The sequence below is a fragment of the Sesamum indicum genome, linkage group LG10, assembly GCF_000512975.1.
Source record: "Sesamum indicum cultivar Zhongzhi No. 13 linkage group LG10, S_indicum_v1.0, whole genome shotgun sequence".
NCBI classification, from domain to species: domain Eukaryota; kingdom Viridiplantae; phylum Streptophyta; class Magnoliopsida; order Lamiales; family Pedaliaceae; genus Sesamum; species Sesamum indicum.
The window spans coordinates 15,507,618-15,527,409 of NC_026154.1; the positions used below are offsets into that span (position 1 = coordinate 15,507,618).

The 19,792-nt window shown below is 34.7% G+C and overlaps 4 protein-coding genes across 4 annotated transcripts; 3 read left to right on the forward strand and 1 right to left on the reverse strand.

Moving 5' to 3' along the window:
- LOC105172835 (probable carbohydrate esterase At4g34215) lies at window positions 833-3,460 on the forward strand. Its single transcript, XM_011094411.2, has 2 exons — window positions 833-1,534; window positions 3,093-3,460. Exons 1-2 carry the CDS (start codon window positions 911-913, stop codon window positions 3,288-3,290), a joined length of 822 nt encoding a protein of 273 aa, XP_011092713.1. The 5' UTR covers window positions 833-910; the 3' UTR covers window positions 3,291-3,460.
- LOC105172696 (probable carbohydrate esterase At4g34215) lies at window positions 3,657-5,608 on the forward strand. The gene is made up of 2 exons (XM_011094239.2): window positions 3,657-4,362; window positions 5,263-5,608. The coding sequence occupies exons 1-2, from the start codon at window positions 3,811-3,813 to the stop codon at window positions 5,455-5,457; spliced, it is 747 nt and encodes a 248-aa protein (XP_011092541.1). The 5' UTR covers window positions 3,657-3,810; the 3' UTR covers window positions 5,458-5,608.
- On the forward strand, window positions 7,479-10,839 carry LOC105172836 (D-3-phosphoglycerate dehydrogenase 1, chloroplastic). Its single transcript, XM_020697327.1, has 5 exons — window positions 7,479-7,914; window positions 8,769-9,145; window positions 9,254-9,364; window positions 9,450-9,545; window positions 9,956-10,839. The coding sequence occupies exons 1-5, from the start codon at window positions 7,548-7,550 to the stop codon at window positions 10,625-10,627; spliced, it is 1,623 nt and encodes a 540-aa protein (XP_020552986.1). The 5' UTR covers window positions 7,479-7,547; the 3' UTR covers window positions 10,628-10,839.
- Window positions 11,403-18,821, reverse strand: LOC105172697 (sodium/proton antiporter 2). Its single transcript, XM_011094240.2, has 10 exons — window positions 18,411-18,821; window positions 17,347-17,520; window positions 17,112-17,240; window positions 16,123-16,299; window positions 14,466-14,572; window positions 13,630-13,750; window positions 12,935-12,996; window positions 12,546-12,848; window positions 11,856-12,150; window positions 11,403-11,761 (listed from the first exon to the last, which is right to left on the reverse strand). Exons 1-10 carry the CDS (start codon window positions 18,669-18,671, stop codon window positions 11,642-11,644), a joined length of 1,749 nt encoding a protein of 582 aa, XP_011092542.1. The 5' UTR covers window positions 18,672-18,821; the 3' UTR covers window positions 11,403-11,641.

A 19,792-nucleotide genomic window follows, 5' to 3' on the forward strand; every position in this document is an offset into this window, starting at 1 on the left:
AATTTCTATCTATAATATAACACACATATTTTATATCAATAGATTAAGTGAAATTGAAATGAGAGGTGGATTTGTCAACTATTCAGTTCGGAGGGGGGAGGAAGGAGAAAGGAGAAAGGAGAAAGGAGGCAAATGGAGTTTATTATTCTTTTTGCTATCATTGACTTTCTTATTTTAAATTATACTATATTTTTTTTATTTTATTTTACATAAATATATTGAGTGCATAATTTTTTTAAAATAAATTATATAATATTATTTTTATACATGTGAATCAGTATCCGATTAATGAGATGAAAGATGAAATAAAATTTGCAATAGGAAAAAAGAGATAGCTACACTCCTCTCCTTTGAGGTTTGGTATAATTACATCTAAATTCTCTGTGAATTGAAAAATTACATTTAACACTCCTGATGCTTACTTTCATTTAACAAATAAGCTTTTCCGTTAGTCAAGATTCACTAAATTTACTGATATTAACAAAAAAAGTGAATGAAAATTGATATGTATCATCGATTGATTTATTAGTGACTTATTGCAGGTCAAACAATTTTTTTCGATTAAAAATGGTAAAGATACATCTTCACATGTATTAACGCGTAAGACGTATCGAGATAATTTGATTATAAAAAGATTTATTTGACGTATAATAAATCAATAATAAGTCAACGGTAAATTTAGGTTTTTACTTATTTTTGTTAATATTAATAAATTTAATGAATTTTGACTAATAAAGAGGTTTATTTATTAGACGAAAGCAAATTTTAAAAACGTTAGATGTAATTTTTTGAATCATAAAAAAATTATGCATAATTTAATTAAATTTCAAGAGTAGGGAATGTAATTATCCCTAAAAGATTCAATCAGCATATTTTTGCATGGAATAGAAAATACATTCAGAAGACAAGCATGCCTCCCAATTTGAACTATAAGAACGACCCCTATGCTTTGGAAGAAAGCAAAGCCATTGTTCAAATAATACCTATGGAGTTTGCAAACACGACGCAGAAAAATGAAGCCCACCCAACCAAACAAATCTTCATATTATCGGGCCAGAGCAATATGGCGGGCCGCGGCGGCGTTGACAAGCACACGAAGCAATGGGACGGCGTCGTGCCGCCGGACTCCTCCACCGACAGTTCCAGTATCTTCCGCCTCAGCTCGCAACTAGACTGGGAGGTGGCGCGCGAGCCTCTCCACCACGACATTGACTCCAAGAGAACCTGCGGGGTCGGGCCGGGGATGTCGTTCGCCAACGCGGTGAAGGAGCGCGTGGGAATCGTGGGGCTGGTGCCCTGCGCCGTGGCCGGGACTCCGATCAGGGAGTGGGCTCGCGGAACGTACTTGTACGAGAGTATGGTGAATCGGGCGAAAGCGGCGGCGAGCGGCGGGGAAATCAGGGCGCTGCTTTGGTACCAAGGGGAGAAGGATACGTACTCCCAGCAGGACGCGGAGACGTACAAGGAGAATCTCGAGAGGTTTATTCAGAACGTGCGTGAAGATCTGAATTTGCCGTCTCTTCCCATTATTCTGGTCAGTCAATTTTGCTCTACTTTGTAATCTTAATCACCCCTTTGACAAATTTTTATTTAGATATGATCATCAAATATATTACAAAATAAATATAATTTACTTTTTATGTTGATTATTTTTTTCTAACTCAAAAGAAATCGATATTTAATTTCATCGAGAAAAATACAAGCAATCCTTTTCACACCTCCCTATTTCTTAATATACAACAATTTATATTTCTATATTTTTTTTAAAATGAAGCAATTTACCTATTTAAACAGGGAGGTATGTATTATGTTAAAAAGCATAGTGGTAAATTGCTAATTTTTTCATAAAAAATTAATTTTCCCATTTATAATATCATAAAAAAGTAAATTGCTATTCACCCTATTTCCTACTATGTAAATAAAAGCTACATCGACTAATAATAGCATAATAAACTTTGATGAAATGAATATTTTTAAATAATTAAGGAGATGTTGGCAATAGTTTATGTTTTATGCTGGATATAAATTGTAAATAAAGTTGTAAGTTTAATAGTAATAAAATTTGAAAGTGCTTGAAAACAAAAATAAAAAGTAAGAAAAAGTAAAGTTAAAATATTTAAAAAAACAATTTGATATTTATAATTTTATCGCATAATTTGGTAGGGAGCGGTTTTTAAGTTTTTCTATAAATCAACTACGAAAGCATCTGGTGGAATTTTAGAAAAGTGGGCTTTCGTATAACACTTCGAAATATTTGAAATGTCAAATCTTGCTTTTAAAATTATTATAAAGAGTATTTTTAAACCAAAAGTTATAAGTATGTTTGGGGTATTTCTCGTTATTTCAGCCTTTTTTGTATTTAAATTCTACTTCTTTTTTTTGAACTATTATACCCTCATTTTAAAATCTTTTTTAAAATTGCTTATATAAACTTGATATAAAAATTTTCAAATGATTTGAATAATTTAATATTAATAAAATGTATAATTTCATATATTTAATCTTTTATTTTCTATATTATTTTATATAATGCCTATATCATAGAAAAAAATTAAATTACTATTATTAATTAAAAAATATATATTTTTAGCAATCATGCAAGTGTATTTATTGTACATAAATGGACAATTACATTACATAACGAGAGCAATATTAAATTTCAATTTTTCTATTAGCAATGAATATTTAATAATATAAATGACAAATATTTAAAAAAGGATATAATGATTGAAATGAAATATACTATTTTTTTGCTAATTATTATTAACTAAAGACAAGTAGAAATATTAAGAAAAAATATTTTAATACATGAAAACAAAACGGTCTTTTATCAATTAAACTTATTTTAGAAGTATTTTTTTTACCAAACACTACTCACTTTTGATTCTACTACAATTTTTATATTTTTATTAAAAAAAAGTAGTTCTCTAAAAGCATAAGCTTTCGCAAATACTCCCTTAATTTAAAAAATATAAAATATAAACTAAAAATACATTTTTTAATTTATTTTCATCAATAACCTGATAAATGTTATTGGGTAGACTTTAATTCGAAAAAATGGAATTTGAATTGAATGTGACGTGGCATTGCAGGTTGCAATTGCATCAGGCAATGAAAAATATCTTGAGAAGGTGAGAGAGATACAAAAGGGAATTGATATCCCAAACGTGGTGTGTGTGGATGCTATGGGCTTACCTCTCCAAGAAGACAATATTCATCTGACTACGGAGGCCCAGGTTCAATTGGGCCGCATGTTGGCCCAATCGTATATTGCTCATGTTTTGGGCTGACAGGCCCAATATTTCTACCCCTTCAGTTGGGCCAGGTTTTATTTATATCTGGCCATTTGTGGGCCCAACTTAAAAAACACGCATGTTGATATAATGTACTCGAACTACAATAATTGCTCTACTGCCCAACTACCTCCAATATGGACCACTTTGACTTTGTTTTTAATTTTCATACTTTTGTACTTGTCGGTCTTTCCATTTTTTCCTTTTCACTTATTTTGTTTTAAATAATGAAAATGTATCCATCTCAAAAAAAATACCGTAAATTACAATAATTTTTATCATAATTATAAATATCCATCCGTTATTTAAAATAGGTAAATACATTTTTAAAATTACAAATACTTTATTAAATACCCTACTAAAATTTGTCATGGACCGGACTTCATAGGGAAGCGCTTAGGGTATTTCGTTCCACCCACCAACCAAACACACAAGTGAACGCCACCTAATCATCCAATTTCCAAATACATCCAAACACTTTTTTTTGTTCAATCAAGCTGTAGACTGTAGTCCATCCATGGATCTTTCAAACGCGGCCCAGAACAATGAAGCCCGGTCCGCCAAACAAATCTTCATCTTGTCGGGCCAGAGCAACATGGCGGGGCGCGGCGGCGTCGACAGGCACACGAAGAAATGGGATGGCGTCGTTCCTCCAGAATCCTCCCCTGACCCCTCCAAAATCATGCGGCTCAGCGTTGACCTCCACTGGGAGGTGGCGCGTGAGCCTCTCCACCACGACATCGACACCAAGAAAACCTGCGGGGTGGGCCCCGGGATGTCGTTCGCCAACACGGTGAAGGAGCGCGTCGGAGTCATCGGACTGGTGCCCTGCGCCGTCGGAGGGACCGCGATCAAGGAGTGGGCTCGGGGGACGCACCTGTACGAGAATATGGTGAAGCGCGCGAAGGCGGCGGTGCACGGCGGAGGAGAAATAAAGGCGGTCCTGTGGTACCAAGGGGAGAGCGATACGTCGTCGCAAGAGGATGCGGACTCCTACAAGGAGAACATGGAGACGCTTATTTGCAATGTGCGAACAGATCTGGATTTGCCCTCTCTTCCCATCATTCAGGTCACTCCACTACGCTTTCACTCCCAACTGATTGGGATAATTCATAGTCCTAACGGATAATTACACCCTCTCACCGAATATTTGGTAAAATTATATGTATATTTCTATAATTTGAAAAATTATATTTTGTATATATAAGATTTATTTTCGTCTAATAAATAAGTTTCTTGAATAGTTAAAAATTATTAAATTTACTGATATTAATAAAATAAAATATATATATATAATTATCTTCTATTGACTTATTACTAACTTATAATAGATCAAATAAAACTTTTTATAACCAAATTATCCTTATATGTCTTCACGCATTAATGTATGTGAGGAGGTATATGTTCACTGTTACCAGGGTAATTTAACCGAAATAATTATTCTACATGTAATAAGTCAGTTTTTAGTCAATTAAAAGTAAATATTAATTTTAAATTCAATTTTTTTTTGTTATATATCAACAAATTTAGTGAATTTGGGCACTAGATGTAATTTCTAGACTATAAAGAGTTTATATGTAATTAACCAAACTAAGAAAAGGAGATTGTAATTATCCTTAGTCCTAATACACTACACAGAGTCTTTATTATTTTTATGTTTGTTTTCGTGTACAAAATAGATATGTTGATTAGTTAAATTTATTGAATTCGATGATACAAATTTTTATTTATTTATTTTTATTAATATCAATAAATTAAATAACTTTTTATTAATGAATAAATGTATTTATTACGAGTTAACAAACATTATAGATACTAAACATAATTCCAGATCCAATAAAGAGTAATCTTACTCCAAATACTTCCCGTTCAAATATAGTTTACAAAAGTTTGGAGAAGAATATGTAGTCTACCCTAAGGCTAGAGTACAAAAGAGGCATCTGATTCGGTTGGGGTTTGCACTTTGCAGGTCGCAATTGCATCTGGAGATGAAAAGTACCTTGAAAAGATTAGGGAAATACAGAAAGGAATTGATCTCCCAAAAGTTGTGTGTGTGGATGCAAAGGGATTGGAGCTCAAAGAAGACAACCTTCATCTCACTACTGAGGCCCAGGTCCAATTGGGCCGTATGTTGGCCGATGCTTATCTTACCCACTTTTTCTGATATAGAGGCCCAACTAAAATTGGCCTCATCTCATGTTCTGGCCCAGAACATGGATGTGTGTTTCTATTCTCTTGTTCTACTTGTACTTGACTAGTTTCAGTTGAACATTGACTATCTTGTTATAAAAAAGCATGATTCTCACTGTTTGATATACAACATCAACTGACGGGTTGTACTCGAAAATGATTTGACTCAATTAGCTAATTAAAAAAAAAAACTTATTTTTATCTTAGATCAATCTACAAGACGCATAGTGCTCAAATTTCTTATGGGTCTATTATAAGTTTATTATTTTCAATATATGTAAAACTCAAATTTTAAAAATGTTGGTTTAAAATTTAATTATTAGTCAATTTATATTGGGTTTTTAATTGATATTTTATTTTAAAATTTTGCAATCAACATATATGACCACGTAAATATTAGTTGTATGCATATTGCCATTATGTCATATTTTCGACCCAAGTATTTAATTTGTTCATCAATTGAAATGGTATTTGAACTGAATTCAAAATGTGGACGTTAGAGCATTGAGAGAACTTTTTCCTAATGGGAGAGGATTGAAAAGGACGTGTACCAATTATCGTGACCACGATAAACAATGGGCACCCAATTAACTCTATATTGTAATACACAGGTGATAAGTGGAAATTGCTGAATTAATGACGACTAGTTATTTCGATAAATTATTTTTTTTTATTAGGAAAAAATTATATAAACATTTCCTCGAAATCTTACTTATTAGTGGAAGACATCATCATAATGTTTAGATTTGTTTTCTCAATGTCTTGTTGTATTTTATAGAAATAGAAAGAGAAAAACAAAGATAAATAAGTGTGTGTTTTGTCATTGTCAAATCATGCCTTTTTTTATATATATTTATGTATATGTGTGTATATATATGTACGTATTTATGCTAAAACAGTTAAAAACACCTAAATAAGGTATTTTTAAATGATAACAAACATTATGTATGTTTCCAAAATAATTTGAAAATGAATACAAATATAGTACATCTTTTTTCTGAAAAATTTGCCATGATATACCTATCCATACATAATATCATGAAAAATAAATACAAGTTTTTGACTTAGTATCAATAAATAGGTCTAAAAAAGTATTTAAAAACTATCAAATTTAGATATTTGTACCCTGTCGAAATAAGGAATCATGGCATGTATGATTGGAAATAAACCTATTTTGAGAGAGTTAGAGAAAACACTATTTCGTTGAAAGGTTGTATACATTTCCTCTTTCTCAACGCATTTCTCTAGATACAGACGATCAAAGCTCTTTTTTTTTTTTTATTTCTTTCTCTTTTTGGATGGTAGATATTTTTGAGAACACTGAGTGTTAATCACACTGATGTTTGAAATGAGATACTGATGCAAACTCTTTCATTCTAAATCATATAGATGGACATCTAAAATATGTTGACAAAAAATTCTTTTAAAATTGACTATTTGCCCATTTGTTAGAGGTGTTCTAGAATTTGGATCCTATCGACCCGAAAAATGAAAAGATTTGTACAAATTATGCGTTTCATCAATTGGAGGGACAATTATAACTCAAATCAGGTCTGATAAACTAATTACATGATAAGTGTATTATACTTATCGTATGATTGATCACTTTTACTAAACCGAACACCATAATATAATTAGTTCAAATCTGTCCAATTTGAATTAGAAATTTTCGGCTATAAAAAGATATACATGATTTCCTTCTATTTTTAGGGGCAAAATGCAAACTTCACTTGAATTTTTTTGTAATAAAAAAAAAAAAAAAGAATTTTCAACTAAAATGAAAAACCAAAGATAAAAATATAAAATAATGTTGAGCCAATAAAACCCAGAGTACGGCTCATAAACCCTGTCCCCCGAGTATAAAAGCGCCTCACTGCCCCATCTTCGTCTCCCTCATATACCTGCAGCTGCAATTTAGCTCACACCACTTCCAGACAGCGGATTCAAAAATGGCGGCCGCAGCTTCCTCCACCACTCTTAAACCATCGGCCCACCACTTTCGGCGTCACCACCCTTTCATTCCGCCACCGCCGCGACCAACCCCGCCGCTTCCTCGTCCTCTCAATGGACGCGAAGCCCACAATTCTCGTAGCCGAGAAGCTCGGCGAGGCGGGGGTGAATCTCCTCAAAGAGTTCGCGAACGTGGACTGCTCCTATAACCTCAGCCCTGAGGAGCTCTGCACCAAGATCTCGCTTTGTGACGCGCTGATTGTGAGGAGTGGGACTAAGGTGAACCGCGAGGTGTTCGAGTCGTCCGGGGGAAGGCTTAAGGTTGTCGGAAGAGACGGAGTTCTGGCGGCGGCGACTGAGCACGGGTGCTTGGTTGTGAACGCGCCGACTGCCAATACTGTCGCCGCCGCGGAGCATGGGATCGCTCTCCTTACTTCCATGGCTAGGAACATTGCTCAAGCCGATGCGTCCGTTAAAGCTGGTTAGTTTACTGATACAATCTCTATATGAAGAAAAGAAATGCGCGTGCATTTGGACTAATTTATGCTTATTATCTGAGTTTTTGTTTTCTGAGTGTCAGCTTGTGAAGAATTTCGTGGAATAGTTAATCTGCTTTGATGCTTTTAAGGTTGACTTGAATGTGATGGGTGATTACTGTTTTCTTGGTTTTCAGATTGGGAATGTTCAAAACGAATCTTAGGTTTTTGATGCTGGATCTGGTGTTAGATCAGGTTTTCTTGCTTTTCTGAATGTAGTAGATTTATAAAATAAAGCTCCCACCTTTTGGGATCTGACCAAGATTCCTTTAGACATGGAGATTAGGCCATAAATTTACTTATAAAAGAATTAAATCTATAGTATTACTACGAATTCAGCATGCTAAAGTTAAGCTTTTTGGAAAAGAATGGCTTATTTGAACTTTGAGTATTGATGTCAATATGCCCCTGAAAATTTAACATGCTCTTTTTTTTATTTATGCCTGAGGTTCTTCGAAAACTATGAAGTTTTGTATAGTGAACGCAGTCATTAACTGACTAAAATTCGTCTAACATTTTCTTCCCTCTGAGCATTTGTTGCCCTATGATTGGATGCTTTTTGTACATATACATGGCACAATTGTTGCTGCAGCTAGATAGGTGTAGCGCCTTTCTCAATAGTAGTCTGGGAATACAAAGTAAGTGAACTATCATTGATAAGATTCTTTGATGTTTGATAGTACTGTAATGATGAAATAATTACATGGTTGGGGTTTATTAACTCTTGTCTGTAACACTAACTTCTGAGTTATGAAATTCTATCATGTAAAAAATTACTTATTTACTATAACAATTCCAGGTAAATGGGAGAGAAGCAAATATGTTGGTGTGTCTCTTGTTGGCAAGACGCTTGCAGTACTGGGTTTCGGGAAGGTTGGATCAGAAGTTGCTAGGCGTGCCAAGGGTCTTGGTATGCATGTCATTGCACACGATCCCTATGCTCCTGCTGACCGTGCCCGCGCAATAGGTGTGGGGCTTGTAAGCTTTGATGAAGCTATTGCATCAGCTGACTTCATTTCACTTCACATGCCACTAACTGCATCAACATCCAAAATGCTAAATGATGAAACTTTTGCAAAGATGAAAAAAGGTGTCAGGATCATTAATGTTGCACGTGGGGGAGTGATTGATGAAGAAGCATTGGTGAAGGCACTTGATGCTGGCATTGTAGCACAGGTTTTTGCTTCACCTTCAGGATAACAAAAAAATGACCAATAATGGAGACTTTATTTTGAGTCAAACTATAGTCTATGCACTTTGCCTAATTCTTTAGTATAATTTCAGGCGGCACTTGATGTCTTCACAGAAGAGCCACCAGCGAAGGATAGCAAGTTGGTACAACATGAGAATGTAACAGCAACTCCACATCTTGGTGCCAGTACAATGGAAGCTCAGGTTTGCAGAATCTTTCTCTCTCTCTCTGTGCAGTTTCCTTCCTGATTGTAATTTTTTGCACCATGCTCATTTAACTTGTTCTCAGGAAGGGGTAGCAATTGAAGTAGCTGAAGCTGTTGTTGGAGCCTTGAAGGGGGAGCTTGCTGCGACTGCAGTTAATGCACCCATGGTTCCTGCTCAGGTACTTAGGTGTTGTTAATCTTAGTTATTCTGTCCAATGTCCTCCAATATTTCTTACAGTCATATATTTACTTTGCTTTATGTTATCCATTATTCTGGATGGTAATATGTTTTGCTGAATTGAACCTAGCGGGTAGCGTGCTACTTCAAATTTCCTGTGTAACCAGGCCCAGGAAGATGAAAGAAAAATAAAGGATCAGGGGGCTTTATGATTGGATTTTGTACTACAGGCTTTCAAATTGGTCTGATTTGGTGTCTGTATGCATTCTGAAAGTGCTTGTTGCTGCCCCCTGTAATCTCATCTGATGCTAATATTTCTTTAGATAAACTTTATCATTTAGAATCTAACTAATTATAAGGCCAAACCCATTTAATGTTCGAGTGTTTCATTTATATAAATTCTTTTTGTAGGTTCTCACTGAGCTGAAGCCTTATGTTTCTCTTGCTGAGAAACTTGGTAGACTTGCTGTCCAACTAGTAGCGGGTGGGAGTGGCGTAAAAACTGTAAAAGTCACATACGCATCTGCCAGAGCTCCAGATGACCTTGACACGAGGTTGCTTCGTGCCATGATAACCAAGGGTCTAATCGAGCCAATCTCGAGTGTTTTTGTGAATCTGGTTAATGCTGATTTCACTGCCAAACAAAGAGGACTTCGCATAACTGAAGAACGAATACTCCTGGATGGTTCTCCTGAAAGCCCACTTGAGTTAATCCAGGTTCAAATTGCCAACGTGGAGTCGAGATTTGCCAGTGCAATTTCTGATTCTGGGGAGATTAAAGTGGAAGGCCGTGTTAAAGATGGTGTTCCACATTTAACAAGGGTAGGGTCTTTCGAAGTGGATGTGAGCTTGGAAGGCAGTATCATACTCTGCAGGCAAGTTGATCAGCCAGGAATGATTGGAAAAGTCGGTAGCATTTTGGCAGAGGACAACGTGAATGTGAGCTTTATGAGCGTTGGCAGGATAGCCCCAAGGAAGCAAGCTGTGATGGCAATTGGAGTTGATGAGGAACCAACCAAGCAGTCACTAAAGAAGATTGGTGATATCCCAGCCATTGAGGAATTTGTTTACCTTAAGTTGTAGTGGCATTATCCACATGCTTGTTATCACACAGTTCCCAATTTTGATCAAGTTTGGTTGTGTACTTGTGTTTTAGTAGCTTTAGTTTAGGGGGATATCAATAAGGTTGGCTTTGCGTTTAGAATCATGTATTTTATTGAGTGAAATGTCGCCGTCATGTCATGTTTTGCTATTCAGAATTATAATGATAGTGTTTCTGGAATCAGTTGCGTAGATGTCTTAATCCCAGTGCACTTTAAAAGTGTAAATAAAACTTTATTAGTTCTTATATTTTAGGGTAAATTGTATCAACCCCTAATATTAGGTCAAAATATATATAATTCTATTCTATTTTGCAAAATAATAGCTACAGTCCCTATGATTATTGTTGTAACTACAATCACATCCTCAATTCAAAAATAAAATTTACACAAATACCCAAATATTACACTAACATCTCTCGGAGGCTGTAACTATAATTGTACAAAGATGTAACTTAACTTTCCTATGTTTTATAACATATTTTTTGTTAGAGATTATAAGATGGTTTTATTTTAAAAATAAACTCTTGAAATATTTAATAAAATAAAATTGGTAAATTATAAGGTAATAACAATCTTGTAACTAATATGAATTAAATTAGAAAAATATTTTAAAATCTCAGGAGTTAGAATTTTTTTTCCGAAAGATTTGGTAGGAATTTTCAAATTTTATAAGCTATTTTTTAAATAAAATATTAAATACTTTATAATATTTTACAATATTCAAATATCTGATAGTGTTGGCTTAGGAGCTCACCTGGACAACGATAGTACAACCTTCTTCCACCAGCCACAAAAATTGGAAAGTTGCAGTTTATACATTTGTAGGGCAATGATTCTCATCCCAAAATTTTGAAGGCCATCTTCAAATATCTATCCTGCAAAACTACATGTAAAGGAAAGTTTGCCCTTTATTCTGTGAACTGGAAAAGGATCTACAAAAATACAGAATCCCTGTTTCACTAATGAACTACAGATAACATATTGATTGGTCAATTCAAGAACCAGAAAGGAAGGGAACATGAGCCAGAGTTGCCGGAAGGGAAATATCAAGATTATGAACACCAAGATACACAGCGATGCCGGCAGCATAACCAACAAAAGCAAATCCACTCACCTGCAAAGCGGAAGGGAGAAAATGAACAAACAAAGTATAGAAAACAAAACATATTCGGTTCATCAACAGGAGATGATTGCATAGTATAATGTACCTTCCGTAGGTACCAAAAGAAGTCAACCTTCTCCATCCCCATAAACGCAACACCAGCCGCAGATCCGATGATTAACATGGATCCACCTGTACCGGCACAATATGCTACCAGCTGCCAGAACTCAGAGTCCCGAGGAAAAGAAGAGAGATCGTACATTCCCATTGTTGCCGCAACTAATGGGACGTTATCTATGATTGCTGATACGACTCCTATTGAACTTGCAATTAGCTCAATATTCGGTATATGGGCGTCTAGGTAATTTGCTATTTCCCTCAGAATACCTGCCGCTTCCAGGCTATGAAGGTGAAACGAATATTGTCAGAATATAGATGACATGCTTTGAGTTTTTGTTAAAGGTGACTAATAGAGAGTGTAATTAAAACAAGAAGCATAGATTCAAAAATTTATAGAAGGAAATTGATCATTAATTGCACTTCTAATAGTCCATAGAGCTGGACAATTAAGTAATCACTCAAGATGATAATTAAGCATGTAAAGCTACTTGATTTGAGATCCAATTGCATGGCATTACTCTTCTTATTTAAAGGACAAGAAATTTAAACAAAGCATCAATATCATGTAAATTTTTGGAATTTGGATTTCTACTGCACAAACATGTGAGGAATTTGTAAGAGTTGCCATTCCACTTATAATCAGAATAACATTCAATAATCAAGGTATTGTGAATACCTGCTGACCGATAGAAGAATCCCAAGGAAGAAAAGGGCTCCTTGAGTGTCGATACGTGATAAAGCCTGTGGTACCTTCAACTGCTGTCTCTCAGATTCACCATAGTGAATTGCATCAGTTAGGATCCAGAGGACTCCAAGTCCAAGAAGCATACCCATATAAGGGGGTAAACCTGTCAAAGCCTTGAAAACTGGGACAAAAACAAGAGCACCAATTCCCACAGAGAACACAAGCTTGCCTCGAGGAGCCATTTGTTCAGAGGCTAAGACATCAGCAGAATTCTGTCCTCTTCCATTTACTTCACTGGATAAAGACAAAAGTTTTAATATTCTATTACTCCATTCATCAAAAATTAAGTCTGTCGTAAACACTACATGTAAAAGAGGTACCTAGTGAGGGACATGAGAGCCAGAGGAACAGCCAAAGAAACGGCTGATGGGATTAGTAACTCCTGGGCCATAAAAGAATGCATTATAGGATATTAGTCACACTATAATTACAGAAGTGAAGTTGCAGAAATAAACCCAAAAGGAGCTAGGACGAACAAGATGAAAAAATGGGAGCGAAGAAAGAATATGAACTCAAAACTTGGTGCAGTGATTATTCCAAATGATACATCACACATGACCCTGCTGAGGTGGTTCAGCTAGAAGTTGGTAAATATTTCATATGATTAACATTTGTTTCCAATCATCGGATAAAAGATTTAAGCAATCATTGTGCAATACTTTCAAGCACCAAATTCAGCTGAGTTAGACATTTACTGATTCAAGGATATATGTGTATATGCATTTCATGTAATCTAAAACTTTAAGAGCCATTAATTTTCTCAAGTTACACTTTGTTATCAAGAACGAAGTGTAAACTAAAAGCCACCATTTAGTCAACCGGAACCATTTCAAGTTTGAATTCTCCTCTTTTCTCCCCAAGACACTCCCAAGTGGTGTTTTCAGTTAAAACTGGATCATTCTAAAGGAACAGTACATTATCATCGCCAGGTTCCATTTATATATGAACAATTGTGTATAATCCACCAAAATAGAGCTGATGTCCCAAGATCAATAAGATGTTATAACATAGAGACCTTCATTGTCGGTAGTGTGGATATTTGACCGTGTATCCAAAGCATAGTAGTTGTAACATCACCAATTGGAGTCCATGCTCCACCAGCATTTGCAGCAATAACAACAACTGCACCCAGAAGCCTGTCAAGCGGATTTGTAATGATTACCCAATTTATAGTCGATAAATTCTCAAATCCTATACAAACAAATACATACTGGAAGAGGCAGATCATTCCAGTCAACCAGGTGGGAAGCATTTTCTTGGCGTCCCTTTATAAGTAAAACATCTCTCCCTATGAATGCACCAGGTCCGACACCAGATTCTCGGATTCTTTCTTATGGTACATATTTTCTGGAGATGTAGGTGAATAACATGGCACTTTTGTTTTCATCAGAGGATTCAGCATAGATGCTTATCAACTAATAAAGTGTCGGACCATAGTGAGACTAAATTGTGTCTCTCAACCAGATTTCATCTTATTTGTAATATGTACCCATGAAAAATAAACTTAATACAAAGGCCCAGAAGAGGGAACAAAGGTCACATGATGGTGTCTTAAGCTTTTAGGCAATTTGATACAAGCAGAGTAAGCAAGAGAGATCTAACTATAAATTATAGAATGCTGCACGATGTTTTCTCCTGAAGCCTCTAAACATCTTTCTTTAGAATGGTTGTTTAAGAATCAAAATCATTCAATGCTTTTAATTCAAATGGAGCACCTAATAATAGTGTCAGATCAAGCAATCATTTAGCAACTAAATGTAAACTATAAAAAGCAAGGAACTGTTGGAACTTCAAGTTTTTCCTGTTCACATTGGAAGTGACATGGGCAACTGATTGTTACAAGGCACTTACTTGCGGTATTCTGAAGGTGGCACCAATTTTCTCAACAATGACACCATGACAATGGTAGAGGTCAAGTTGTCAAGGACTGAGCTCAGGAAAAATGTTACGAAACCAACCTGGAGTTATTAGCATAAATTAGTTAAACACCCATAACATAAACATCATACCCAAATTATAGGTCCAGTGCCAAAGTAGCAAAACTAGTTTCTATCCAGGTGCTTTCGTGGTTATCTTGTATAATATTAAGGCCCCTACATTCAATTGCAGGAGCTATAAGATCTAAGCCCGATCTCATCGATTGTACTTTCATCTAGATACATGAACCATGCACTTCTACTTCAGCAAATGATCAAATCACGCATTTGATTCAGCTAATAGAACCTAACAGCAAGAGTTCCATGTTTGAGTACATGTATATATAGCCATAAAGTACTTTATAGGGTTAATAACACTTAGACCCCCTCAGGAAATGCGAACTTACTCTCTCCCCAAAGAAGTTTTGAAATTACACCTCCTTCGAAAATTCATTGTTTACACGTGACTCTATTTTGTTAGGATTTAGAAGAAAAATGCTAATGTTAGTAAAAACAATTGCATAAATGTTTAATTCTATGCTTAACATTTTCATGCAATAATTTTGTACTTATGAATGGAAAATGTAATGATGTTAACCTCGCTCCATATATATAGATATATTACATATATCCCTTTATAAGTACATAAATATATATGAGAAAGTTAAATGAGGGGGGAAACATTAAAAATTTATGTATTTTTCTTTGCTTAAGTCAGCATTTTCCGTCCAACCCCTAACGGAAGGGGGTCACGTGTAAATCTAGAATTTTTGGAGGAGGTGTAAGTGTAATTTCAAAACTTCTTTGGAGTAAATTGCAATTTAACATTTTTAGAGGGGGTGTAATTAACCCTACTTTATAATAATGAAAGTTTTAATGTTGTGAGATTTGATTCCAAATGGTCCAGGAGGTGGCATTTAAAAGAAAAAGTTGGTTATTTCTGCTTTCTCTAATGGAGAGTAAATAAATTAAAATTAAGGAGAGAAAAGAAATAGTAAATGTAAAAAAGACGCAGCTCATAGTTACAATTTGTCCCGTTATAGCCCTCTACTTTGTTTCCCATTTTTCAGCCAGCATGTGTCACATGCAGAAAGAGGTCAGAAGTCCTGTATGTCTCCTTAAAATCTTTAACATTTAAGTCATCCTACAAAGAAAAAATGATGCGTAATAGACATTAAAGTTTCTAGGAGCGACCTATTTCTGCAAATGTCTTGACAGACGGTCTATTCAGTTTCTATTAGTCTAACAAGGTCTATGTTAGAGTTAGATATGCAGGCTATAGACTCTGGTGGATTAGACCATGAGACCTACTTACCCCAAAGCTTCATTTAGTTTACATGTGAATTTGTACAACCATAGAAAACTTGCAAAAGCAGACAGATAGGACCTTGGTCATCTTTTTATGCTTTTGGTTGTTTATCATGGATGTTAGAACACTTTGTTTCATCAGAGATGGTATCGTATCCAAATCTTAAAGTACTAATGCATAATTAGATTTTCATACATAAAGCAGTATAAATCAAGGATTGATAGGAAAAAATCTGTATAGTACATCTCATTTACAAAAGAGAAGGTATTTAAAGACCATTTACCACCCAAAGCAGAGTTCTTGGCTTGCGAGTGGTGATATTATCAGTGACTAGCTTGAATCCTTGATGAGCATCAACAATCTCGACAATTGTCATTGCACCAAGCAAGAAAAATACTATTTCACTGACTTCCGCAGATGCATGAGACAACTCTGAAACAGCTACCTCAGTTGAAGGAGCCTGCCCAAGGACATTGAATGGTCTAGAACTGATTATGGTTGGTGGAACAAAAATAAATGGCATACGATTAACCCCTATTTACTTAGATTGCACAGAAATCCCAACACATTAAGAAATTAAGTTTGAGATACAAATATTATGGATTATTTTCTTAATAAGGAAATCTTTCCCTTGTCTCGTCCACAAAATGAAAATTGTGATGACATGTATTTCTTGGAGAGGGTAAGTGTGTTTACAGGTTTCAAACATAGAATTGTTCTAAGCCTACAAAACCAAACAAATAAAATTATTTGATTTTGGATGGATTGAGAAAGAAAGAGATAAAGATAATTTCAGTTGCAGTACCAGTGTGCCACCAAAAAGGTTAGTGCTGCATTTAGGCATGCTGAGAGGGAAGACAGGGGAGAGAAAACAAAGGAATTACGTGGTTTGGCTATCCAGGTACAGAAATGCCGAAAGGGATATAACACATTCATTCTCTGTTTACATTAACCACCTAATTATGTAGGTAAAACAGACATATGGAAACATCAAATGGAGGGTCTCACTCCAATCATACCTTGGCAATGTTAAGAACATGATTTGATTTGATCTAAATTCACATAATTTGATTTCCAGAGTTAGTTTCCTACCATCCATCAAATACTGCATTGCGTGAACTATTAACTTGGTAAAGAGTGACCATGTCAGCTCCAGCAGATTCAAAGAGCAAGAAGATGCTAAGAAACAAACCATAGATCCACACCAGAAAGAATTTTAAACGGCAGACTTATCCATTCATCACTCTGAGATTGAGAACCAACAAATCTTACCCCAATGCTTCGTATGACCCACAAACTAACAGCCATGAGAAGTCCCACTCCACTTTTATTAAAGGCAAGAGATTCTTCAAATATTATTCCAGCATATCCAATTCCAAATAACAATGCCATTGCAAGATCCTGAATCACAAGAGTTGGTCCAACAACCACATTTCTGTTAAAAGATCTTATGATGCATGAGCTGAACTAGACAGTGGAAATCAAATATTCAGGCATCTGAAGAAACCTGGTTTGCTGCAACCCAAGAATGATTTATCGCCAGTGCTCCAGTTCCAGCAGCTGCAAGAATTGCAAGAGCTTTCAGCAAATCTGTCTTTGGTTGGTTACTGACTTCAAATTCTTCAGAGCTTGTGTCATCAATAGAACATAAAGGGTCACATGTTCCAGAAGGACCCGAATCCTAATATTATGATAAACATATTCCAGAAATTAGATTGTCTCAACTTTGGATCAAGAATTGGGGTAAAATTTCAGAAGCTGAAGAGGATTGTCAATTCATTCTAGAACAATTTGCTAGTGCAACTAATGAAATTCTATACTTGTAAATACTTCTGCGCAATCTTGATGATCAGCAAGTCCAATACTCCTATATGTCAACAACATACCTTTTCTCATAATGTTTATTCACCCTAAAACAGAAACCCTGATAGTCTTTAAAGGAAAAAAAAAGTATGCATGCCCCATCCCAGCATCCTTCTATTGGAAATTCAAATTCTACAGAAACCATATGGTCACAAGAACACCCCCACACGTTTTGTAGCAATAGCACGAATGCATTAAGACGTTACACTGATAATGATTACAAAACTATCAGTGTCAAGGTTAAAATTCACATTCTGCTTCTTATATGCATTTATCCTCAGTGTCACAAAATTCGCATACATGATATGATCTTCCGTACCTCCAAAATCTTGCATTACTAAACAACTCGCCTAAGAATCACAATCTGGACTCACACTAGGCCATGTTTAGAATTGTTAGAAATATCATTACAAAGCATTATGAAAAAAATATATTATTAGTTTATAGAATTAGTGATTGAAAATATTATATATGAATGTAATGTATAAAAAAGTGATCATTGAGATGAGAATAGTAAAACATTTTTTACGACAATAAACAAACATGTTATCACTCTCACCACCCTTTCAAGTCCAAAAACTCAGAACGGAAACACAACCAAAGCATTAGCTATATCTAATGCATCCAGAAAGTAAAAATTGAACTGCGATTGCTAAAAGAGAGAATGTGATCGTTCAAAAAAATAAAATAAACATCAATTGTGTGGACCTGAAGCTGCTTATCCGAGTTGGCCTGCGGATTCTTCTGCTGTTGGCCCGACGAAGTAGGAGAACTACTTCGGGCCTTGTCTTCGGCCCGAGCAAGAAGAAGCCCATTTGTACGCAACAAGAATCTGGGGCCATCTATTTGTCTCAACCAAGATGAAGATCGAGGCAAAAGAGCAGGTGGAGGCAAAGGACTCTTCTTGAATATGCGAAACGATGAACAACAATGGTGGGTTCTAACTGGATGAGGAAGAACCGCAGACATCACTGTGAACGCCGCGAAGACTTCGGAGCTTGAAGAAGCTGACAGTTGATGGAGTGGAGCTGAGAAGTGGATTTCTGAGAGGGCTTTGTATTTTCAGACAGAGAGGGGTGGCAAATTTTCTGCAGGTGCAGGACCTTTCTGCTAAAACGTGTTTCTCCGCTTCGATTCCTAGCTAAAACGCAAAATCTCTCATTAACTCTTGGTAATTTGAACAAATTACAACCAACTCCCCAATATTTACTATAATTATAAATATCTTCTTATTTTTTTTAAATTATAAATATATTTAAAATTAACAAAAATATCACAAAAAAGTATTTATTAGACTACTTTAATAATGAAGAAGTATATATAAATTTTCAATAAAAAAAAGTAGTTAGAATTATAATAAATTTAAATAAAACTCATTATAATTTATGAATTTGATTTTGATATTTGAACTCCCCACCCCACCCCTCTTGCCCCCTAATAAAATAATTTAGTATTAATAGAACAAAAATATCCTTTAAAATAGGTTTCTTACAAAATCATGAATCTTTTTTTAGTGATATCGAACGTTTTTCTGAAATCAATAATTAAAACATATCATTTTATTCTAAATTATATAATCTAAAAATATTTAGAAACTCAATATTTACAACTATATTTTAAGAAGTAAATTATTATTCTAAAAAATATATATAAATACGTATTAATCGTGATGTAACTATATATATAACACATATAATTTCATAAAAATAAAATTCTATGTTATTTAAGATTGTATATTTTATATTCCTTTACATGAATAAGTATTTAAAATTATTGAACGTTATGAATTAATTATATATAAATTTGTATATTTTTAAAATATATATATAAGCTCAATCTAATTTTTAAAATAGTATTTACAATATCTTATAATACACATATAAGTATTTAGATATGCAACAACACAAGATATAAAATATGTATTTTTTTTAAACAACTATATTAAAAATATAAGGACGGGGGATAATTACAGTACGTTCTCCTTATATTTGGTGTATTTATTTGGATTTATTTTTTGAATATTTTGTTGTATTTTTTGGAAATAGAGAGACAAAAATAAAAATAAATAAATATGTGTTGGAGGTAGAAAT

Coding starts and splice junctions, on each gene's coding strand:
- LOC105172696 (XM_011094239.2), top strand. CDS start 3,811: ATGGATCTTTCAAACGCGGCCCAGAACAATGAAGCCCGGTCCGCCAAA. Junction 4,363..5,262: donor CCTCTCTTCCCATCATTCAG/GTCACTCCACTA, acceptor TGCACTTTGCAG/GTCGCAATTGCATCTGGAGA.
- LOC105172836 (XM_020697327.1), top strand. CDS start 7,548: ATGGACGCGAAGCCCACAATTCTCGTAGCCGAGAAGCTCGGCGAGGCG. Junction 9,365..9,449: donor CCAGTACAATGGAAGCTCAG/GTTTGCAGAATC, acceptor ACTTGTTCTCAG/GAAGGGGTAGCAATTGAAGT. Junction 9,546..9,955: donor CACCCATGGTTCCTGCTCAG/GTACTTAGGTGT, acceptor TTCTTTTTGTAG/GTTCTCACTGAGCTGAAGCC.
- LOC105172697 (XM_011094240.2), bottom strand. CDS start 18,671: ATGTCTGCGGTTCTTCCTCATCCAGTTAGAACCCACCATTGTTGTTCA. Junction 17,521..18,410: donor ACTCGGATAAGCAGCTTCAG/GTCCACACAATT, acceptor TCATAATATTAG/GATTCGGGTCCTTCTGGAAC. Junction 12,849..12,934: donor GCTCTCATGTCCCTCACTAG/GTACCTCTTTTA, acceptor GTCTTTATCCAG/TGAAGTAAATGGAAGAGGAC.
- LOC105172835 (XM_011094411.2), top strand. CDS start 911: ATGCCTCCCAATTTGAACTATAAGAACGACCCCTATGCTTTGGAAGAA. Junction 1,535..3,092: donor CGTCTCTTCCCATTATTCTG/GTCAGTCAATTT, acceptor GTGGCATTGCAG/GTTGCAATTGCATCAGGCAA.